General features: G+C 40.5%; 4 protein-coding genes across 5 annotated transcripts; 1 reads left to right on the forward strand and 3 right to left on the reverse strand.

The window, feature by feature from the left end:
* Positions 1-1,087: 1,087 nt before the first annotated feature.
* Positions 1,088-10,298, forward strand: tmco4 (transmembrane and coiled-coil domains 4). Of its 2 annotated transcripts, none has more exons than XM_086277828.1 (14): positions 1,088-1,346; positions 2,022-2,172; positions 2,264-2,438; positions 2,628-2,655; positions 2,856-2,985; positions 3,366-3,463; positions 3,641-3,784; positions 3,928-4,047; positions 5,364-5,528; positions 5,653-5,789; positions 6,101-6,197; positions 6,280-6,397; positions 6,624-6,741; positions 9,165-10,298. In XM_086277828.1, exons 1-14 carry the CDS (start codon positions 1,304-1,306, stop codon positions 9,654-9,656), a joined length of 2,016 nt encoding a protein of 671 aa, XP_086133954.1. In that variant the 5' UTR covers positions 1,088-1,303; the 3' UTR covers positions 9,657-10,298. The 2 variants fall into 2 exon arrangements, with proteins under 2 accessions (XP_086133954.1, XP_086133955.1); XM_086277829.1 differs by having other exon boundaries at positions 1,089-1,346; positions 6,101-6,185.
* Positions 10,230-15,133, reverse strand: htr6 (5-hydroxytryptamine (serotonin) receptor 6). Its single transcript, XM_086277830.1, has 3 exons — positions 14,141-15,133; positions 12,457-12,591; positions 10,230-10,758 (listed from the first exon to the last, which is right to left on the reverse strand). The coding sequence occupies exons 1-3, from the start codon at positions 15,047-15,049 to the stop codon at positions 10,402-10,404; spliced, it is 1,401 nt and encodes a 466-aa protein (XP_086133956.1). The 5' UTR covers positions 15,050-15,133; the 3' UTR covers positions 10,230-10,401.
* Positions 15,134-16,640: 1,507 nt separating this feature from the next.
* micos10 (mitochondrial contact site and cristae organizing system subunit 10) lies at positions 16,641-18,955 on the reverse strand. The gene is made up of 4 exons (XM_086278996.1): positions 18,737-18,955; positions 17,714-17,761; positions 17,205-17,311; positions 16,641-16,872 (listed from the first exon to the last, which is right to left on the reverse strand). Exons 1-4 carry the CDS (start codon positions 18,807-18,809, stop codon positions 16,864-16,866), a joined length of 237 nt encoding a protein of 78 aa, XP_086135122.1. The 5' UTR covers positions 18,810-18,955; the 3' UTR covers positions 16,641-16,863.
* Positions 18,956-19,219: 264 nt separating this feature from the next.
* Positions 19,220-22,581, reverse strand: sike1 (suppressor of IKBKE 1). The gene is made up of 5 exons (XM_086278994.1): positions 22,058-22,581; positions 21,772-21,877; positions 21,562-21,704; positions 21,330-21,443; positions 19,220-20,108 (listed from the first exon to the last, which is right to left on the reverse strand). Exons 1-5 carry the CDS (start codon positions 22,214-22,216, stop codon positions 19,989-19,991), a joined length of 642 nt encoding a protein of 213 aa, XP_086135120.1. The 5' UTR covers positions 22,217-22,581; the 3' UTR covers positions 19,220-19,988.
* Between the last annotated feature and the right edge of the window lie 617 nt (positions 22,582-23,198).

A 23,198-nucleotide genomic window follows, 5' to 3' on the forward strand; every position in this document is an offset into this window, starting at 1 on the left:
ACATATGAGCCTATCCATACAAGCAGGGTCACCAGTCTGTTGAATAGAGATCTGCTGAATAGCCAGAGAGAAGCACACAGATACAGGGGGAGCATGCAACTCACAGCCAGATGGTGGATTCAAACTCAGGACCTGCTCTCTCTACTTCTCTGAGGCATCAGCGTTAACCACCATGCTGCCACCCCTCCCCTTTTTTAAACTAAAATTTGTAATATTATATATATATATATATATATATATATATATATATATATATATATATATATATATATATAATGCACAATATAGTAATTAAAATTTTTATCTATAATCATTTATTTACTAAACCACATTATACTGTAATGAACTAATCTAGCATCCTATACTACATTCACTATATACTTAAGCATACTGCTGTGAAAGTGTCTGTTCTTTTCTCTTTATGCTTTTAACACTGATCAAATCCATTTATTTACAACACTGCACTGAATAATGTAATTCTCTGTTTCACATCTGGCCATGGGCCGCATCTGATCAAGTGATTACAATGCGCTTCTTTGACAATGTCCTTGGCAGACAGCCCTCTTTCTCATACACTGTCAGTCTACATCTGAGGATAAGCATCACTGGAGGCAGTCAAACTGTCATAAATGGACCTTGGATCATGTTGGTACATATATGTGAACAACATGCTCTTCAAATTTTGAAAAACTTCACAATGATCAATTTGAAGAAAAAACAAAACAAAACAAACATTAGCAGGGTTATGAACCAGAAAAAGGTTGTGTTGGAAAATAAATGCTACACTCACACCTACTGGTCAGAATTATATAACACCAGTGTGTCACAAGCAGGGCTTTATCGGTATTTCTCCTCTCCTTGTATGGAGCAGGAGTTTTTGTAAAACGAGCGCACTAACTGCTCAGTCCTGATCCAAACTTTAGAAAAAATAATTATATTTAATCAGTGTCTCGAAAATCACTTCCAAACGAATACAACAGGTGAACATACCACGGACCTTCCTCAGAGTACGTGGAAGTTACGTCACTTAAAAGTTGAAAAACAAATGATACCTTCACTTACCGTCGTACATGTTAAAGTTGGACTTTTGACAGCCACGGGTGCGACTCAAAAACAGTTTTTATAGTAATACAGAAAATCGAATTTTAGAAGCGATTCTATTATTTGATTGTTATAACGACATACATACTTGGTTTTATCAAGTAAGTTGACCACATTTTAGATCGCGTTTGTCTTGCGCATTTCACATCAGACACGTCAATGCAACAAAAGTTCAGTCTGCGGAGTTGTGATATCAATAACCATGGAGGAAAAACAGAGCAGAACGGAAGCCAACATTGCACCAGGTACCGCATAAAATGAGTTTTCTATATTCGCTGGTGCCATAGTAGTAATTGTAAGTAGTAAGTAATAGGAGTGGTAATGTTGTGAAAAGTTCCCAGTAAACCGTTAGCTAGTTGACCGGAGAAGAAGCCACTAACAGCCAGCTGTTTAGCAGCTAAATTTTTGTGTTGCTAAAATTTATTGGTTTAAGTTATATGGTAAAAGCGAGATTAAAGTGTTGAAATAAATAAATAAGTGGATCACATTTGAATAGCCCCAGTACGCTGAATTCGGGTCAGTTCATCAGAGAGCTAGTGAGAGGCACAAAGTTAGACATGTACCTAGTTCAGCATGGCACATGGAACAAACTGCATTCAAAGCTCGGACAGTCTACGACTGATTTTTTCTTATGTCATTAAAGTTATCCCGTAAAAGGTGACATTAGCCCGCATTTAAACTACTGAGGTCTTGTGGTAAATTCGGCATGTAGGTAAATGCACCATACAGCATTTATAATAAACTAACGTCTACATTATTATGGCATTATTACAGCTTGTCACTTGACCCACATGTATGAATACATTACTGCAAGTTTATTGATTCCTAGTGTGACACGTGTATTTGGCTTCTAGTTGAATCTAAATAAATTCAGTTCTTGCGTTATAGTTAATCATTAAGCTTTGACCATATCATCTCAGACCCAGGGGGAGCAGGAACAACACGAGATGGCCCATGTGACCAAAGCCCTGAGAGAATAATCGGCAGACGGTTTTCTGAACAGAGCCGGTTTGCTTATGCTGCTCTTTGTGGTGTCTCCTTGGGCCAGTTGTTTCCTGGATCTGAAAATAGGTAACCATGAAAGGATGAGCCATGAAATTTCCTCATGGCAATATCAGTGTTGGCCTTGTGCTGAGTAGCGCCTGCTTCTTCTATTTTTCAGCGTATTTAGGGAGCAGTACCTACAGGCCTTAGTCCACTGGTTGGATCTGGATGAGTCGGTGATGCCAGTTATGGGAGCCTTCCTGTCAGGTTTAGGCTTCGAGGGCTCTGACACCTTCCTCTCCACCCTGCAGGGCGAACCTCTGCTGGCAGCAGGGACCACCCCCATCACGCAGGTGTTTGTCACTCTTACAGAGGATAAATGACCCTGAACTACAAATCTCCTTGTAGTTTGGTGATACTGGGGTCACAACAGTGCACAGCAATGGATCTTTTTGCTTGTTTTTGATAGCTGAAAATATATTGCATTGTATTTATCTTTGCAAACCCTCTTATCCCTAACCAGCTTTGGTTTTCTGTTACAGGATCTGGTGTCTTTTTCTGTCAAAGATGGTAAGAGGCATTTAAGAATAAACCAGGGATTTTCATACTTTAAGGCTAATCACTCCAAATTAAAAGAAAACATCATTATACATATGTGTATACATACATATATATTAAAAGGCCTGTTGTCATCAAGAAACAGCCAGATGAAAACTTTAACAGTTGTTGTAAATTCAATTTTAACAATTTTAACATTTTTTGGTACTCAGGCGAGTATGATGCCAGGGCAAGGGTTCTCATCCGTCACATCAGCTGTCTGCTGCGAGTCTCTCCACAGGAGCTGGAGGAGTTTGAAGAAACACTAGGAGAGAGGCTGAGGGAAGGGGGAGAGGAGAGCGAGTAGGTTATGGCTTGGATGGTGGGATGAAAGGATGAATGATACATTTATGTGTCTGAGTTCATCGTTTAGAGTACAAATGATAAGGCATTTCATTCTGTTATAAACCTATTTAATGTTAGTTCATTTAAGATACTTCATGATAAAATGATTTTGCTTTGCTCATTTGGCCAACTGTCTTGTGTGCCAGACTGTTAAAAATCACACAACGGCTGCACATGACAGTCACACTTGTAGTCAGAATGACAGCATGAAGATAAACAATCAGCTAATTGTGTTCAAGATGTCAACTTAAATGGGCCAGAAGAGGCATGTGACGTTATTTGTTTTTACAGCAAGTAGATGTTTCACCACATAAGGATGATCTGTCCTTTTCAATTAGAGAGGAGTCCTCACGGCGGCGGAAGAAAGAAAGAGGGCGAAAGCTACGGCGTTACCTCCTGATTGGACTTGCCACTTTGGGTGGAGGAACAGTGATCGGTGATTATTCTTGCTTCAGAATTTCAAAGTCTCCTGAATCAAATGATAATCAGCTGATAATTAAATCAACAAAAACAAAAGAGAAATTATCAGAAATCTCGAGCTGACAGATAGTGGCTTTGACTAGCTTTTGTATTCTGTACTGACTGATTTATTTATTTTTTTTGCCTTTGCCAGGTGTGACAGGTGGGCTGGCAGCCCCTCTGGTGGCAGCAGGTGCAGGTGCTGTGCTGGGGGCTGGAGGTGCTGCTGCTCTGGGCTCGGTCACTGGCATTGCAATTATGGCCTCTCTGTTCGGAGCAGCAGGGGCTGGACTGACAGGTAAAAGCACTGATGACTGTGCTGATACTAATTATTAGTTATTAGAATTTGAGCGTAATTTGATAAGACCTGCTTTTTTTTAATTGTCCAAAAGGCAACAGAATTGTATCACATTTTAAAGGATTAATCCATTTTCTCTCCAGGCTATAAGATGAAGAAGTGTGTTGGGGCGATAGAAGAATTTGAATTCCTGCCATTGAATTCTGGGAAGCATCTTCATGTGACCATTGCAGTGACAGGCTGGCTCTGTAGTGGTAAATACAGTAAGTATTGCTTCTGCTGTCTCGCCACAACCGCCTCCAGTTTCCAGTAATTAGGTGTGGGCAGTTGAAAAATCTATCCATGCATCCATCCAGTTAATTAACCGTTCACCCAGTTTGGGCTCCTGGAGGTGGTTGGGGTGAACCCTGTCCTAGCTGTCATAGAGCAAAATGCATGGGTCTGCCCTGGATTGTGATTGGAGTACAGTCTCTGCGCTCACCACCATAGTGTTCCAGTCCAGAAGCACCGTATGGGATCTCCATACAACATTTTATAGCCCAGTCAAACAACCACAAAATCCAGAGCTCTCATACATCCTCATACATCAAGGACTTGTTTACCTCAATGACCCATTGATGGATTTGTCATCTTCGAAGTCTGCTTCCTCTATGGAAGACATGACAGTGGGATTGAGGGGATCCACAAAGTATCCCTTTTATCGCCCGACTGTGTCATCAGTTGATGTCAGCAGGACTCTATCCCCACTTTACACAGTGTTAGTAGAGCACTGCTCTCCACTCCTGAGTCATACAGTGACAGTTTGCCAGATTCACCTCAAGGCTGACCATTAGTTTTGTTCTATATCCTCGCTGTGAACTTTTTTCATAAAATTTTAAATATGTAAATACGAACATAATTGAATGCATTTTTTGTGTTAACCTTTATACGTGATAAACAATGTACACATAATTTGTTCTATAACTGAAGCAAATGCTGTAATTTGACTGTGCTGTGACCTTTGAACAGTTAATCCTGCATAGTTTGTTTTCAGAGCACTGCATAAATCTAGTAGAATCAGTGCCAGGGCCAAATGCACAGAGGGGTAAAGAAACAGATTAACAAGCACGTTAGTCAAAGACATTCGCTACGATCTTTTTGCTGATAAACAAGCGGATGTGGTCAACCCTAGTAAAGTTCTGTACATAATGTTCTGAATCTACTCTAGCAGAGATTATACAAACAAGCCACTTATGATGTGTTTTTACATAAAACAATGCAGCTGTATTCCTGCAGCTCCATTCCATCACTAATACGTACGCTCTTTTACTCAATTTAGAACCACCTACACATAAAATGCTACTTTCGCTTGCTCCCTTATTCACAAGGGGTCGCCACAGCGGTGAGGTCTGCATGTTTGATTTGGCTGATTTTTTTTTTTTACACCGCATGGCCTCCCTGACGCAACCCCAAAGGAATTTGTGAACCACCTACACGTAAAAAACAGCTAACAAAAATAAAAGAACAAATTAAAAAAATACTTCAAATACAAGTGCAGCTTAGTTGATCAACCACAATAAACACGACTGCTGTGTTCCAGATTCGTTCCAGGCCCCGTGGTGCAGTTTGGGCGAGTGTGGGGAACAGTACTGCCTAGTGTGGGAGTCACGCTTCCTCAGGGATCTGGGCTCAGCCATGACGTCTCTCTTGGATGGGCTGGTCAGCATGGTGGCTCAGGAAGCCCTAAAGTACACTGTGCTGTCAGGTAGGACCGCTGTGCAAGAAGCTCTTGTTGGTGTTATCTGATGTGAGCTGATGGGATGTGAGTAACCTTTGGAACCAGTAGTCATCCTTTACAGTTTCGACTGCTTTCTAACAATTCCCATCAGGGATTGTGACGGCGTTGACGTGGCCTGCGTCTTTGCTGGCAGCAGCCAGCGTCATCGACAACCCCTGGTGTGTTTGTCTGAACCGTTCCGCCGAGGTGGGGAAACACCTGGCACAGGTTTTGAGAAGCCGACAGCAGGTAGCCTTTTATTTGGTATCTTTGTTAATACAATCTTATCGCCACATCACTTCTCACCTTTCATCTGCTCGATGCAGTAGAATTTCAAAGCCTTAGAAGAAAGAAGGCTGTATGGCATGCAGCAACATGTGTGCGCTTCACCTGTGGTGCCTGTGTACACACTGTTCACCGGATTACATTAACCAGGATGACTCTGTTATTCGCTACATTCATTGCTTCTCTAAATTGTTTTTCTTTACTATGAATATGCCTGTGTTCACTAAACAGCAGGAAAATTAAAGCTACTCACCATTCCTTTCATGTGTTTGAAGGGGAAGCGGCCCGTCAGCCTCATAGGTTTCAGTCTTGGAGCTCGAGTTATCTATTACTGCCTGCAGGAGCTCGCCAGTGACCGAGGTGCAATTAGAGGTTGATGATGGATACATTTCTACTTTGTATCCCGCATTTTTCAGACTCTAAAAATTCATCTGTGTTGTTTTTGAATCCTCAGGTAGTGAAGGAGTAGTGGAGGATGTGGTCCTCCTGGGGGCCCCAGTAGATGGATCTGAGAAGGCCTGGGAGAGAATGGCAAGAGTAGTAGCTGGAAAAATAGTAAACGGATACTCCAGGTAAGGAAGAGTTCTTTCCTGATTTAGAAATCCAGAAATGAAACCTTTTTTTTAACAGTAATGCTTGCAGATGCTTTATGCTTTTGTTGTAGTAATTATTTAGCCAGTAGGTGAGCTGAGTCCATTTATGTTCCTCATGCAACTTTGCAAACGACTGTCACAGCAGCAAGATGTATTTTTCAATGACTGCATGAATAAAGGACTCTCTGATCTACATACCTATCAGAGGGGACTGGCTCCTGGGATTCTTGTACCGAAGTTCAGCTGCACAGCTGTCTGTTGCTGGCCTGCACCCAATCAACATCCAGGATCAGCGCATAATCAATGTGGATCTTTCCTCAGTGGTGAGTCAGAGCCTGTGTTTGAAATCTGATGAAGTACACCTTGGTAAATTAAAACACGGCTGAAGGTAAAGGAACTGGAATTTTAAAGTATTCAAAGAGTAACAAAAACCACATGCAGTGCATTGTCTCAAATTTGGTCTGTTAGGGGGTCAATTTATGTTTTTGAAATAATAGAAGCAGCACCTGAATAATTCATGAGAGGGAAATGAAGTAGCTCATTCCTACATGAGAAGAAATTCAGACAAAAGATCTGTAGCTACTCTTCCATATTCATGCATGACATTTCAAAAGGAACATTGACTTTTGATTTCATACCACATAACCATCACATCAGGTAGCTGTGCGTTTCCAGATTTGCTTTTGCACAGCCCTAATCCACAGCTTATATAAGTTTTGTCACATCAAACACAACACTGACATATTTTCACCCTGTAAAGTTGTTATACAAAACACTTGCTATTTACACATCAAGCAGATACAGAGTGAGCGTGAGTGTCGTCTCCTTTGACTCCTGAGGGAACCATCTGGATGTTTAAGCGCAAAGCAAATACACCGCAGCGATCACCTGGGGACTGTTCAGGAAAACAGGTTCACTGGAAACTCTGGGTTTCCTGCTCCTGAAAGAAGGCTAAATTAAACTCCATGTGTGCTCCTGGAGTTTGAAGCTTTAGACACACACAGGATAGTGATCAATAGATCAAACTTCAGTAAATGTAGTCTTTAAATTTAAAAACAACATCTCAACATTCACATCAAATGCAGACATCTCTTCTACTACTAATAACCAAATTGATTATTCCTGGGTCTGACTCTGTCGTATCTTTTTGATTTCCATCTTGAGCTGCTGTTATCAGAGTAACAGCTGAATGATTATGTTTAAAACTTCATAATTTCAAGTCTGATAAACAATGGCTTAGTGGATGACATGCTTTTTTAACATTTTAAATAAATGTCATGGTCTGCACTGGCATACAATTGTATTTCTGGCCCTACTGGAATAACATGGAGGCTCTGCTTTTTATTTACCAGTTGCCATGGTGACTCTTGCTCGCTGAGGTCCATTGTTGATCAGGGTGAACACGGTCAGATTTAATTGAAAAGTTTCCCCTCTCAGATATAATGACCTCAGTGTTCAGGGTTAGAGTCAAGAGTTTTCAGCCTGTTAAACCTGCTATACACCCCAGCTAGTCGCTAACTGTCTTCTGCTGTTATCCACATTGGAGTACTAGTACCATTAAGGGTACTTTGGAGTACAGCAGAAGGTAAGGTTTCTTCATTGTCAATATAAAAATATGCATCAGTAATGGATCATTTCTAAAATAACTGGACGCAGCAACTGTTGTAAGCTCTCAGCTTAAGTATCCAGTGACATCACGAATCAGGATTTTTGTTCAAAACATGGCAGCAGTGTTTCTGCAAACACAAAGAAAGCAGCGATCCTTGTGTGACCCCTTTACTCTCTAATAACTGATCTGAGGAAGGTAAGGGAAACACTGTGCCTCATTTTATTACTGCAATTTAAAAAAACATATTTTTTACTAGATTTAAAAGCTCATGGTGTCGTGGTTTACACAACTGACTAACAAGCAAAAGATCTCCAGTTTAATCCCAGGAGAGACACAAATCCTGTTGGGGTTTTATCAGGAAAAGCACCTGGTGTTAAAATGTCTGCCAAATCCAGATCATGTGGAGTTAACCACTGTGGCTTGTCAGTTAGTACTTGGCTGAAAACAATAAATAAAGAGCTTACATTAGTGGAAAAGAAACCTGAGAACCAGTGTGCACTATGTATGACTGAGCTATTGGGTCTGAAACCAAAATAATAAGTTAAAAGGGGTCTTTTAGGAGTAGGGATTAAAGGAATAAACAGAGCAAAACTGTTACAGACAGGTATTTGAGACGATGGATCACTGCAACTTTACATCTTACTTCTGGAAGAAACATTTATTTAATACTTAATACAAAAATTGAAGGTTTTCCAATAAGATTTAGGTTTCTGTAAGTGAGGCAGCAATATTAAATACTGTTTTATTAGCATATTAAAAGAAAGAGTTGTTTTGTTTAAATATAGCTGAAATTTATGAAAAACAAGGCCCCCGCTGGTCTGTTTCACATCACAGCAATGATTTTCTACTAACATTCAAGTCAACACAACTACTCATCATCTGTAGTAGCTCCAAGTAAAGCATTAGAGGTTTCACATGTTACTCGAGTAAAGGTTTAAACCACAGCAGTAAAAAGATACCTGACATGTCTGAAGCACCATACAGCACATACCCGGTCATGTAATGAGGAGAACAGGATAAATGAATCGTACAAAATAACACATTAGTGCCTAAATGTTTCTTTAAAAGAACAAAAAATAGGTAGTATACGAATGAGGTTTTAATCATGGATAATAGCACTGTATTCCTGCCTCCTAGGTTAAAGGTCACTTGGACTACATGCGTCAGATGGACACCATCTTGGTAGCAGTAGGAGTTCCCACTAAAGAAGTGCCGGGAACCTCTTTTGCAATTCCTCAATATGTAACAGTGGCAAAGGGGACGGTGGACATCGCTGGCCAAACCACCAATGAGCGACAAGCGGCCGAGACACAAAACCACACTGAGAAGCCTGAGACGCAACAAAGCAGAGATGCCAAAGAGTTGGCAGAGACGGAGGAGACTGCTGACGGTTGGGATATCCCTGATATTTCAGATCTGCTGGACTCATTAAACGATACAGAATCAGACAGCAAAATGTCACCGCAGAAAAATTCACCTCGTATTTCAGACGAGAAGGCTCCTAATAACATCACAGCCACTGATGTGAATGTCCGGTGTGACGGTGTAGACAAGGACGACCGGGATAATGAACACATATCATGGAGCTGGGATGACACACATTGGACTACAGAGAACTCGCACAAGTGAAGGCGGCCAAACTTGTAAAGAGCATGTTACTGGACCGGCTGCTTCCTTGTAAACTCTTCTCAAGTTTGTTTGTTTGGATTTTTGTTTTTTTGTTTTTTGTTATTGGAGAAAATATTCATTCCATTCTCAACAAAGTGACACGAAAGAGACTGCACAAGAATCGACACACACACATACGGCAGCTTCTAGTGGAAATCCCCCAAATGAAGTGTTTTGTTTGACTGCTTAAACACGGGTTTAGATGTATTGATTGAATGATAATTTTGGTTATTGTAGATAACTTTTTTTTTTATAAAAATGTAAATATGGTCATAATTTATTTTACAAATGTGCTATGAGCATTAAAAAGCAGTCATGTTTTGTGTGTTTCCGGTTGAAATAGTTTCTGTTTGCTTGGTTTGGGATATTATATATAGTGTGATTCCATATAGATAGCAGTGATTCCACAAATATGTCTTCTCTATGAGGCTTTTTTCCTGTCCTGTTCTATAAGACTCTCACAGTAGTGATTCACAGCTTACTATAGAATTGCATTCTCCACTGGCACTGACAATTGGAAATATTGTTGACCCTGACACTGGCTGAGAGCGAGTAGACCTAACAGAATGTGAGCATAAAATAAATAGATTCTTTTTCAATGTCTCTTCAGCCCAAGCCTCACAGTGAATAAGTCAGATTGTTACCAGCTGTCGCGCTTTTCCACTGTAAACCCTGATATACCCTATAAGCTATCTTTAAGTACTATTCAGTCCAAAGTGTCAACCTGGTTGGGGAGAAGGAGAGGCAACTCAAGCCCAGCGTGCTCGGCATCCAGCAGATTGACAGCATCAGTGGCGGTGGCGGGCGGGTGCGTGGGGTCAGAAGCCAGAGGTGAGGGTGGGTTGCTGGCAATGTTGGGCTCTCCCGAGTTACGCAGAGAGAGCGAGAGCGCCGGTGAGGGTCTTCGGGGCGACCGCGAAGAACAGCAGGGCAACAGCTTCCCCAGAGCTCGCTTGAAGTCTCTCATGAACAGCGGGTAGATGATGGGGTTGATCGTACTGTTGCAGTAGCCCAGCCAGGTTATGGCGTCAAAGAGCGCAAGGGGGACGCACTCACACACTGCCTGGATGAGGATGGTGACAAGGCAATGCAGGCGTTAGGGTTTAACAACTTAATGTAAGAGAAAAAGTTTAATACAAAAACACATAAAACATAAATGGAGAAAATGAATAACAGCTATTAGATGACACAAATATGCACTGCCACATGCTGCAACTAGTGCAAAATTGTACTCATAAAAGATTGATTTAGTTGTTAAATGCACCAGTACTGCCAGATTGTACCTAAATATAAGAAAGAATTAGTAAAACATTAGGAAAAAACTAATCTCTTAAAGTAAATGTGTTTTCATATCATGCACAGATGTGTGCACAGACACAGATGATAATGCATCAACAAACATTACAATGTAACACAAAGCCAAGGAAGTAGAAGACTATAAACAACGGGCAATGAATGAAAGAACATGCTTGTGTATTAGCTTTATTACATTATAACATCTATTGAATGTTTATTAGTTTAATAAGCACATTTTTTTGCCAAGTTGTATATTTTTATTGACCTAATTTACAGCCCACATTTATTTGTTTATTATGAAATTGTTGAAATAAAATGAATTAAAATTACATTTACATAGAAAATTAATAATACATGCGCACACATACACGGGTGTATTGCACATACATTTTTCAATAGATGTAATTAATTCAATTAATTGACATTTTTAAAATCGACTCAATGTCATGCGTTTTACCCTAAAAACACTCTGTATGTGTGCAGCCCTAGATGTATGATTTATTTACTTTGAGAAGTCGGTACATAGATGCATCGTTTTTTTTCTCTGTCTGGCTGTTAAGAAAACTGATCTTGAAAATAACCAGTAGGTTTGGGGAGCGACAGTGAAGAAGGGGACAGCTGTTAGAGGAGAGCTTCCAATACTATCAAGATGAGGCAGGGAGGCGGTGGGAATGGGACAGAAATGGGGGGAGTTCGTTTCACACACCACATTGAGTGCGAAAAAGAAAGGAGAGCGCAGGCACAGTCAAGTCTCTGTGCTCTGTGTTATGCAGGGGAGAAGTGAGAGGGCACAGATGGGAAATCAAAATGACTGGATCACTGAAAGCTTGAAAAAAACAGGACAAGTGTCATTACCAATTTAGATTAAGCTGTTTTCTGACATTCGTTTACTCTCGGCGAGGTTTTTCGGGGTCCTCCTTGTTTGTTTGCTGAGTAATAAGTGTGTATATTCATTCAGTCTAATCAGATCGAAATCACTTTGAAAAGAGTACCAATTATAAATGGTACTTTTGTAGGCTGTTTTCGAGGCTTTAGGAATGAGTCAGCCACACAAAGCTGAAATGCCAATCTATTTCCTCGTTAGATCGCCTGGCAAGGCTGTGACGCCAAGGCTGGCCAACACAAAAATAGATCAGTATCCAAGTGTTTTTTTCTCGCTTTTTTTCTTCTTTTTTTCATGTATTTCACACTCTTTTCGTGCCCACCATGTTTATAAAATTGTGAGAGTACCTCTGAATCACTGAGATAGATGCACTGAGTCTTAATAAAGACTAAGATGCTCAGGGATGTTGCATATATGTGAAGCTAACGTGGATTGAATGAAATTATTTTTCTTTTCTAGCTCATCTGATCACAAACTATTTAATAATTCCTTTACATATGTTTATGTAGCAGATGCATTTTTTTCCTCTATGACATCTCTGTGTCATTAGTGATGGAGACAGCCTCCGGTACTCCTACTGACCTCTGCCATGTTGGTGATGAAGAAAGGCAGCCAAGCACTGAAGAAGAGTCCCAAGAGGACTCCCAGAGTCAGACTGGCCTTGAGTGCCCTCCGACCCTGCCTGTGAGCCAGGCGACGCTCGCTGTTCACTGACGGCTGTGGACAGGTGGGTATAATACAGATCCTTAATCTCAACAAGCACTGATATCATGTAAATCCTCTTTGGCATTAGTTATTCAAATCCATTTTGGCTCCCTTTGCAGTTTGTCCAAAAGTCTTGAGCCACATCTCATATTTAAAAATACTTTGGCATAAAAACTGTCAATATGTGCTCCAATTTATTGAAAAGTGCAAACATGCAAGAAAATAATTTAAAATGCAAACTTCTGATTACTTTGAAAGTCAGTATTTGGCATGACCATCTTTATTCTTCAACACAGCCGAGCTTTCTAAGCCAAGTTTTCTCCAGGCTTCTTGAAGGACAATCAAAGTTCTACTTTAGATGTTGCTGTCCTTTCTCTCTAGATCATCCCACACTGCTGCAGTAATGTTGAGGTTCGGGCTCTGGGGAGGCCAATCCATGACTGGTAGTGTTCCATTGTGTGTTTTTCTATCCAGGCATGCTTTTACTGCATTGGTAGTGTGTTTGGGATCATTGTCATGCTGTCATGCATGGTGAAACAAAATCTGACAACACTTTTCTATGTTCATTATTCCATCCGTGTTGACAAAGTATCCCAAACCAAGTATAAAATGCAGTACCAAACCATGACAGAGCCTCCAGCTTTCTCTGGACTCATCACTCCATTACATCTGTTGCTACTGATGCAAGTCGCTTAACAAACAAAATTACATTCCTAAAAATGGTAAGGCACAAAAAATGGAAAGTAAATGAGCGAAAAAGGAAGCAATGAGAAAAACTTTGAAAGTCCTTCAGAAAGTCTAAAGAAAGTCTGGCTCCTTGGAAGCAAATTATAAAGAAATAAGTGCTGGCTCAAGACTTTTGCACACCATTGTATTTGTTTGATTAGTGGTTTTGCTTGAGTTCTTCCTTTTTGTCAAATCAAAATAATTTTCAGAGTTTGCGGAAACATATTTATTCACTTCATCTTAAGAATACTGTATACTGTACTGTCATTTCAGTCATTATAAACAGAGACTGTGTAGTTAAATATCACCGAGCTCCTCAGAGGTTTGCATCCAAGAGCTGGAACAAGCTGATACATGATATGGAGGATACAGTGAAGATGCTGATTTTAAAGGCTTGATGCCTTGCTCCTTTCACCTGAGTCGCTAAAGAGCAAACTTGTTTTCAGTTCATTTACTATCTGCAGAATTATTTTTAACACTGTGTACTTCCTCTCTTCTTTTTCACAGTTTTAATTTCATAAAAGACATAGCCAGTAAAAATCGAATAAAATAAGGACACGTTTGAGCTGCATTCCTACCATTGATTTGAATCCTGCTCTTTAAATGTTCACATTCAAGGACACTTTCCACCTCTTAGCAACAGTCTTTAACATCACCACAATGTCCTTACTATGCCGAGAGAGTTTCATGTCAATAGATTCATAGGTAAGGCTTTAGGCTTATCCTTTTCATCCATTCATCCTTTTCTGTGCTTTTTGTTATTATTTGGTCGGCAGCAATACACTGACAGCCTTCGCTCTGTTACATTTAACTGTTTGGTGTCTCTTTTTCTTACCGGCATGTTTTGTGACACAGGAGGCTCCAAATGGCTGCAGTCATCTCCGTCCTGCTGAGCTTGCCCTGCTGCAATGCCCGGCGAAGGAGGCCGGGAGGGTTCTCCGAGAGAAGGGTGCGGGTGAGGCGGGTGGCTCAGCGCCGCCACCCTCTTCGCCTGCCTGCGTGCCACCAGAAGGATCCGGCAGTAGGTGAAACAAATGGCACTGGAGGGCAGAAAGAAGGTGAGCACAGATGCCACCAGAGCAAAGGGCAGGGTCACCCGCAGACGACACTGGAAAGAAAGGCCACCTGAAGGTGACAGCTGAAAGTAGGATTCTGGGTACAGTTTGTCAGAGTAGGAGCTGATGTTCCCAGTGCTGACCCCAAGAACAGATGAGTGTCCGCTCCTGTGGCCCAAGCTGTGCCATTTCATCTGAATGGGCAGGAAGGAAGCCAACGCTGCTAGCCCCCAAGCAGCCCCTACAAGGATTAACGCCCGAGGCGGGGTCATCCTCTGCTTATAGCGCAGGGGCGAGATGATGAAGAGGTAGCGGTCCAGGCTGATCAAGCACAGGTTCAGGATGGACGCGCTGCAGCACATCACATCAAAGCAAAGCCAAACCGGGCAAAACGCAGGCCACAGCACCCAGGCCCCGCACAGAACGTTGAGCATAGCTGGGGGCATGACCACCAATGCCACCATTAGATCGGAGAAGAACAGAGACACCAGGAAGCAGTTTGAGGTGCAGCGCAGAGAGCGATGGGCAAACACCAACGCAATTAGCAACATGTTGCCACAGATGGTCATTAGGATGATGATGGTCAGCATAAAAGCTAACAACCAAGGGCCGCTGCCGGTGATGTTCCAGGCGCTGGTGGAGCTGCCGTTGTAGCTCCCTAAGGTCCCAGACAAGTGAGAGTCAGCCATGGCACCTGCTGGCAGAAGTCAGTGAACGAGCTCTTCAGGTAGCACTAGATGTTACAGACCTTAACCAGTTCTCCTTTGCAGCAAAAGCTCACATTTCAGGGACATCGTTGAATGGAAAGCCACTGAGGTCTTGTGCTGAGAAATCAGGGTTAACTGAACTGTTCTCCATGGATAAAAATCTCCATCCAGAAATACATCCAGGTGTCCTGGACTTACTTCCACACCCACCAATATAGTGATCCAAATCCCCAGCACAGTTTCACTCATCTCTCCATCCTGGCCAGTGTCCCTGTCTCATCCACAGCTAAGAGCCAGAATGAGCCGTTCGATAGCTGACAAGAGGGTTTCGAAGCAGCATGTCACAATGATGACAGGCTCCGGAGGAGGGCACAAAAACAGAAAAGCCTTGAATCGGCATATGAGAGCAGGCTCACTGAAGATGAAGAGAACAAGGATCAATGCTCAAAATTATACCTCACCTCACAGAAGTGGATCTGTCTCTCGCAAGTCCTTTGCTGTGCCTTGCTGAGCTCTGCTGCCTTACACAAGTCCGTTTTATTCTGGGAAACACAGCAAGGCAGCAAAAAGCAACAGAAAATTGTGCAGCAGTCATTTGTAAGCACCGCTCTGTTCGCGAGTGCTCTACAGGTATCACGGCCATGTAACGCTCGGTCCTGTTAATCCCTGTGTCGGCCACTCCAGCGTGCCTCCCAGCCTGAGCGCACAGCTACTGAGAAGGAGCGTGTCAGAGCATTGAGCCGTTAATGCATAACCATGCACAATCACAGCCAAGATATGCTAATTCTAAATCATAGGAACTAGTGTGGGTGTTTTGTTTAGATTTTTTCTCCCTTGTTTGGACATGGTGTTTTTAACTACTCTGGAATAACAATTTTAAAAATGTCCATCACGCCTTGATTTTCTTTTCTCATATGCACTATATACATATATTTTGACACTACTCCACCACCACAGTCACCACCAAAGTGTTTAATTATCAGCCTTAGTTACAAGTTACTTTGCAGTGATTGTGATTGATCCATCATTTATAGGGAGATGACTGTTTAAAACCAATAATACGTAAAACATGGATCAGCTGTATTTGAATGATAACACTGATTGCATTTTAATCTGCCAGTTTCTCAGTAACACATTGTAATATTTCAGCATATTTTTGTTTGTTTTGGGTGACTCACACATTATACCATTAGTGAAGAAATTCCCTATTATATAACAATAACCACTTTACGTCATCTTGTTATTCTCAATGCACAGAGATGACGAGACAACCCCAGAATCCTTCATTTCCTAACAGGAACATTTGAATAGCCTTATAGGACTGCTTTTACATCCCTGCCTCAGCCTTCTTCTCTGACAGTTTTCAGAAAAATTACTTCAAGCACCTTTTTCAAAACTGCATTAACACTTGACTCCTAACCCCCTACCCCTCTTCAAGTGTCATTATTACTCCTCAGAGTGTATGAAGTATAATCTAGCTGATGTAACGTATTACACAATCCTCATCTTTGTACCACTTGGTTAAACATGATTTGTACACAATTACATACCTTACAAAGCATGTATGGAACAGCTTATTATTAACCCACAACTCTTTTTTTAATAATTATTTTATTAAATAAACACAGACCGTCCTTATAGGGCATATACAAATCATACAGTCATACAAGGAAGGATGTCAACAGGGAGACAAGAGTCTGACTGTAGAACAGTGCAAATGGTGACGCACCCATAATCAAAACAAAAACAAACACTTTGGGGAAAAAAAAAAGAGACAGTCCCTTGGTGACGTGCAGTTATTGCTCCTGTTGAAGAAAACAGAGACAGGTTTCATGAATTGTCATTTACATAACCAGCGATACAGGGTTGTTATTGAGAGTTAGAAGTGGGGAATCAATTCCTTAAATGATTTAGTTTTAGTGGTCTTATCTCTTTCTCTAGAAAAAATAGAAATAAATTCAGTATTTATATATATATATATATATATATATATATATACATATACACACACACACACACACACACACACAGAGACTGAAATTATGCCAGCATTATACACATTTCAGACTTTATGAAATCTACTGGTATTTATAACGATTATAACAATTTAATCAATTTTTTCCATGGACAAACCAACCTTATCGCCTCTGTGCAGCATATAATGTGACCTCAGGTTATTCTGACAATTGGCATACGCCATGCCGAGCCCTGCTCCCGAGCCAAGTGAAATTGGCCATGTGTGCCCTATAATTGAGAAAGATGCTTTAGATTATTTTCAAACACTCACTCAAGCACTTCACAGCATGATTAAAAACAGATTAGAGATGGTGTGCTACAGCCTTTCACCCTGTAGCCTTTCCCCCCCCCCATCGTAATTACCTCAATTTTTAACATGCTTCTTTAAAAGCTTTTTGGGCCTTTTGCTGTCTCCGTAACAAAGGCACATCATTTTCCTACATCTAAAATCTGAAATGACTATTGTCTGTGGACAAAAAAATACATCTCATCTATTCGCAGTAAAAGACAGCCATATGTATGTGTTACTGTAACGGGAGTAGAACATTACTGCAGCCATGCTTTTTTCCCTCAAGGACTTTTGAGCAAAAGGAGCTGATCTAGATTCAGTAAAGCAATTAAACTACTTACGTTTGAAGAACAGAACAGAAAACACAATGCCTAACCCCAGACCGGTGCCTGAGAGACAGAAAAAAAAACAGCTGTTAATGTATTATTTATTTATACAGCTACTTTGTAATGCTTATTTGGTGTATATGATGTCGTCTGCTGCCTTTGGTTGATGTACTTTTAATCATCATTTGATCTATGCTGTATGATTAGTTTAAGAGCAATATTTCCCCCCACTTTTTTCTACAAGATGGTTAAAAAAAAGACATTTCATGTTATCTTGCCACAGCATATAAGAAGAGTTTTACCGTCTTAATACACAGTCTCTTTAAAATAAAGTGGGCCTGCTTGGCGTAAACCTACCTATTCTTCACCGCACCTAACTCCATTCAAATATGCATCAATTTATGGATCTTGGCTTCTTAACAGTAAGTGCATGGCCCTGTTACGTTAGGCACCCCCTGGCCAGGATCATCTCTGTCATCTCCTTCCAGCGAAAAGAGTTAGCGAAACAGCAGAATAGCTCAAATGTGAATAACCTAAACCATTGGTTCTGTTTTTTATTTATTTATTTTATATATATATATATATATATATATATATATATATATATATATATATATATATATATATATATGCCGAATTAAGAGGGGGACAGAAATATCTTGTAAAATTCTTTAAGTTGCGTACTAGAAGACGTGTCCGTATTAATCAGCGATTAAGAATTAGGTTGACATTTTCTTAGCAGCGTTTGCACTGGGCTAAGTGAAACGCATAAAAAATGAGCGAGAACATCAAAGGCCAAATATCTTGAGACTTTAATAAAATGACAGAGTATACCCAATCGTAACTGTATGTATTTAAAATAAACAAAGCATGAAAAAATGACTGGTCATTCAGTTGTCCTTTACAAGCCCTTATGGCTAGCTAGTTAGCCTCTCGCCCAGTCAATGACAGCTGTGGACTTCAATATAAACTGCTTCTTAAGTGGCCCTTGTTTTGGTACAGGACATCGTTACGATTGAGAAACTGAAGCATATTTACCTAATTTAATGGCACCGTCTGCTAAGCATCGGTCCCACTTTTTCCCCAGCTCCTTCTCAGACATACTGAACATTAGCTTGTGACAGGCTAGAACTAACAAATGCACCTCTGCGTGATGCTTTCACGTGTTGTCGGAAATATATCCCTAGGGTTACGATTTAAACGCAGAAGAATAAACGACAACACTGAAAATTTTATGATTTTACAAGTGATTCGTTTAAACATTCACCCTTTACCGCCTTGGTGTTATTGACAGAACTTATGTTAAGGAGGAAACGTTTAAAAAACTAAAGAAAGCCAAGTAACGTCTTTTTTTTGAAAGCAGCATTGAAACTCTTGCAAACCTCGCGATAGGTTATACCCCAACAACTGAATGGCGCCAGCTTGCGGTAAAGAAAGGATTATCCCAAACAAGTCACTTTGGTCCATACAATATCCAGCAAGCTGTACAGTAAAAAAGTTTGGAAAAAAGAAAACAAAACCAGGCACGCTGTTATGTATAGCAAACTTTCTGAGTTTAATTTGACACAAATCAGTACACTGTCGTGAAGTCATCTAACATGATTTCCTAAGACGACAAAATACAGTTTCTGACAACATACAGCGTACAAACATGGTATCCATTACACAAAAAAAACACCTTGGCATGTTTGAAAGTGTTCTCACTAACAAAGATGTGCCATTAGCTGGTATGCAATACTCTGAATCTGCAAACTGTACAACTTGTGTCTAACACACAGAATTAAGGTACCAAAACATGAAAACCATGTTATATATTGAGACTTTATCAAACATATCAAACCCAAAACATCACAACAAAGGTTCCACTGTTACTCCTCAGCAGGCAAAGTGTAAAACAGCCAAAAGTTCTCTTATTGGCAGCAAGCACAGCTTCTTATATGGTGTGGACTACAATTTGGCTTCTTAATAGATTTCAAGTGAACTCAAAGGTTGGGCTGGTTTTGGGTGCTTTACTCACTGTGAAAGTTTGTGTGTGTGAACAGCAAAGAGGTAGAAACTGTATCCTTGGAGAATAAAAGTGTCTTTGGCTAAAAACTAAAGAAATCACCTTTGCTTTTACTGCCTTTGCTGCAGTACATGTGTATCGTGGGTGCTAACCTCATGCTGGACTGCATTTCATTACATGTAAAAAAATAAAATTAAAATAACAATATCTATAATGAACACAGGTGAAGACACAATCAGCCCCCTCTCCTGGTCCTGTGGAACCTCATCCCAGCTGTACTTCAGGTCACTCTGTGGACCCTGGCAGAGGAGATTCTTCTCCTTCTTCTGCTGCTAGTGACTGGCTAGTTGTCTTCACAGAGCTCTTGCTGATTTCCAGGAGATCGCGCAGCTCCTTGTTCTCAATCTGAAGGTAGAAAATGGTTTTTTCAAACATAACTTTTGAAGTTAAATATCTCTTCCTTATAACATGCATGTGCTTCCCCATGCAAGCAGGTTTTGAATGAAAATTGTGATGGATGCATCGCATCTTCTCTTTTAAATAGTGTTACTGTTTATTTGTGATAGAATTTTTTGCACTTTGGCAGTGTTGGGGGAAGCAGATAACCAAAGCAAATACAGACAAATTAAAAAGAAAGTACATCGTCTTTTATTTCTCAGGTTTTATCAATAAGACCTAATAAGAAAAAAAAAAGATGAGTTCCTTAGTAGGTACTAAAATTATTTAAATACAGCCCCAGATGAACAATAACTCATGTCATTATTTATTTAATAAAAAGAAGCATCGTGTAAAAACTTGTGTACGGCTTTATCCATCCATCATTATGGAGGAAGTCTGGTCATTACAATGTTGCTTCAGCACACTGAAGATCACGATTATTCGTTACGGTCCCACCAGTGTTCCAGCTGAGTTGAGGTTTGGACCTTGACTGAAATATTAAAAAGCTGTGATTTCCCTTTTGTCAGCCATTGTGCTGCAGATTTGCTGCTGTGCTTGGGATCATTGTCCTGCTTTATGAGTCTGTTTCAGCCAAGTTATGCAAAACTAACAATGCTGCCTTGTTTTTTTTGTTTTGTTTTTTTAAAGGAAAGAGGATTTTTTTCTCCCTTTCATTTAACGTGCTAACATAGCCCTGTAGAGTCTAAGCTGTAGCTCTTGGATTTTTAGCCATGAGCATTGCACAGTCTGTGGCTGAATTTGCTAGAACAACCACTCCTGGGAAGATAGCTATTGTTCTGAATGCTTTTATTCATTTATATTCTTAAATACACGTTTGTTACCGTTTGGGAAAATGTACCTTTTCAACAAACTTTACAGTTGTAGCATATTTAGAAAACTCACAAAAGGTTATCACAAAGATGGCACAGTAAGAAATCTAACCGACTGGTTTAAAAGGCCTAATAAACCCCGAAACAAAACAACATGCTCCTTGACCTGATGCACTAAACCTAGCCATTCCACTAAAAACTGACAACTCAGCTCTCATTTGCATTTATGATCCTGTATTATCGTTGCATCATTTTGACACAGAAGCTGATGTCTGAGGTCTGTGGTAAAATCACATATTTTTCCACAGACCTCAAGAGGAAAGGTGTCATTGTGTCCATGTATAACTGCATTTCTCACCTCTAGCTGAGCAAGCCTCTCTCGAACACAGCAATAGTGCTTATCATCCACCTGCACTGCTCTTCTCATCACCTGGCCCATCTCGCATATCCGTTCTACTTGGCTCTGCACTTCCTGGAGAAGAGTCAGAAATCAAGTTGGTTGTTTTTATTTTAAATTTGTGTGTCTATGTATTTGGAATCATAGCCCATTAAACGTGTGAGCAAATTAAAGAAATGCAGAGTTGATGTACTTTGGCATGGTCCTCATGGAGGCTGAGCACAGGTTTGGTGTCCAGCTCCTTCTTTGCCATCATCAGCTGGAGCACATGCTTGCGATACCGACACATGATCAACTCGAGCGCGTACTGGTGTTCTTCGAGAGACACCCATAGTTCTACAAAGACATAAAGAGCGTTAATACTGGTATATAAAACCAGCCAGTCAGCAGAACCTTTTTTTACCTTTATTCTCCCGCTGCAGTTCCTTGATTTGAGTGTTTTCCTGAGTCAGAAGGACATGAGGTTTGTATTTCGTGAGCTCCTGTATCTCTGAACTGTCATCTGTGTGCTGAAAAAAGAGCAGAGAAGAAACGGATAAAGAAGACTTTAGCGAACGCATATCACGAAAGCATATCCTAGATACGAGGGAAACTCGCTTTGTAGTACAGGTCACTGTTTAACTAGTTCAATGTGTACACCAAGCAGTAGTGCAGCTTTTCATAAACGTGAGCTATCTGCTCGAGTTTACCTTGTCTGGCAGAGCATTTCCCACCTCTCTCATGCCCTGCACTCTCTGATTTAGGGCCTCGGACTGCTCTATCAGTCCCTCGGCGGCTGTGTCGTGCTCTTTTAGCCTCTCGAGTAGGGTCCGAGTATCGGCCAGCACTTTTTCGAAAGTGCAGGCCATTTACTGGAAAGTGATAGCTCTTTTTACGCTACGTAGAAAAGCTACTACAAAACTAGCTAGTCGAGCGAAAACAACTCGCAGCCGTTGCTTAGCTGGGCTATATAATCTTAGCCGAGGCAGCTCGGTGCCATTATAGAAACATACATATCCTTACTGTTTCGCTATTTAACTAATGTTGTGTCGGCAGACAGGGCAAGTACCAGACACCCAGATCAAAATATTACTACATTACTAGAATATTACTGCTTCAGAAACTGACGTTTCCGTGTAGAACTAAACTGTTAGCGACGCTTCCTTCTTCGTCTTCTTCTTCTTTTCCTCCTCCTCCTACTTTTGGTGAATTGTCAAACCAACGTTGAGTCGCCACCTACTGGGGTGGAGTGCGGTGTAGACGTTTGGCACACAACCAAAAGCGGGGTAAATGGCTAAACCTATCTAGCTTGTCTTTGAAATATCTTTACATAAAGCAACAGCGTCTCATCTAAAAAAAAAAAAAAAAAAAAAGAAAAAATGATATTGTTTCTCCACTGTTCAACAGTTGTATGTTACACAAAATGAACAACAACAACATAATTTTAAAAATTATCAACATTTCAAGTAAAAATGTAACGTAAGCCACTTACAGTGTTGAAATTTAAATATTACTATCGGGTAATTTCAAAGTGAGTGAAGGGCTGAGTTGAGTTGATGCATTATGTTACATTTTCCTATGTTGGGTAATTGTGCAACGTGTAGTCTCAGAAACTCTCCTGTATGGGGAGAAAACTTAGTTATGGCGACACCTATTCAGTTTAGTTATCTAATAAATGGCATGATAGCTATTATTTACTCATTAATCAAATAATTAATGGGTTTATTATTTATTGAACTCGACTGGATTACTCTTACATATCTGTTTTCCAGTCTAGACAGCGAGGTAGATAAAATGTTAACGTTACTATAACGCAAATGCCTCCCATGTCCCTTTGCGGCACATAGGCGG

Source organism: Aulonocara sp. 'chitande type north' Nkhata Bay, linkage group LG20 (assembly GCF_057382095.1).
Source record: "Aulonocara sp. 'chitande type north' Nkhata Bay isolate Kocher_YH1m ecotype deep benthic linkage group LG20, A_spYH_male_GT1.1, whole genome shotgun sequence".
Taxonomy (NCBI): domain Eukaryota; kingdom Metazoa; phylum Chordata; class Actinopteri; order Cichliformes; family Cichlidae; genus Aulonocara; species Aulonocara sp. 'chitande type north' Nkhata Bay.

Coding starts and splice junctions, on each gene's coding strand:
- tmco4 (XM_086277828.1), top strand. CDS start 1,304: ATGGAGGAAAAACAGAGCAGAACGGAAGCCAACATTGCACCAG. Junction 3,785..3,927: donor AGCAGGGGCTGGACTGACAG/GTAAAAGCACTG, acceptor TTTTCTCTCCAG/GCTATAAGATGAAGAAGTGT. Junction 6,198..6,279: donor TGACCGAGGTGCAATTAGAG/GTTGATGATGGA, acceptor TTGAATCCTCAG/GTAGTGAAGGAGTAGTGGAG.
- htr6 (XM_086277830.1), bottom strand. CDS start 15,049: ATGGCTGACTCTCACTTGTCTGGGACCTTAGGGAGCTACAACGGCAGC. Junction 12,592..14,140: donor CTGTGTCACAAAACATGCCG/GTAAGAAAAAGA, acceptor ACCTGTCCACAG/CCGTCAGTGAACAGCGAGCG. Junction 10,759..12,456: donor TCATCACCAACATGGCAGAG/GTCAGTAGGAGT, acceptor ATCCTCATCCAG/GCAGTGTGTGAGTGCGTCCC.
- micos10 (XM_086278996.1), bottom strand. CDS start 18,809: ATGTTCAGTATGTCTGAGAAGGAGCTGGGGAAAAAGTGGGACCGATGC. Junction 17,762..18,736: donor AGACGGTGCCATTAAATTAG/GTAAATATGCTT, acceptor TCTGTCTCTCAG/GCACCGGTCTGGGGTTAGGC. Junction 17,312..17,713: donor TTCTGTTCTGTTCTTCAAAC/GTAAGTAGTTTA, acceptor TCTCAATTATAG/GGCACACATGGCCAATTTCA.
- sike1 (XM_086278994.1), bottom strand. CDS start 22,216: ATGGCCTGCACTTTCGAAAAAGTGCTGGCCGATACTCGGACCCTACTC. Junction 21,878..22,057: donor GAAATGCTCTGCCAGACAAG/GTAAACTCGAGC, acceptor CTCTTTTTTCAG/CACACAGATGACAGTTCAGA. Junction 21,444..21,561: donor TCCATGAGGACCATGCCAAA/GTACATCAACTC, acceptor ACTCTTCTCCAG/GAAGTGCAGAGCCAAGTAGA.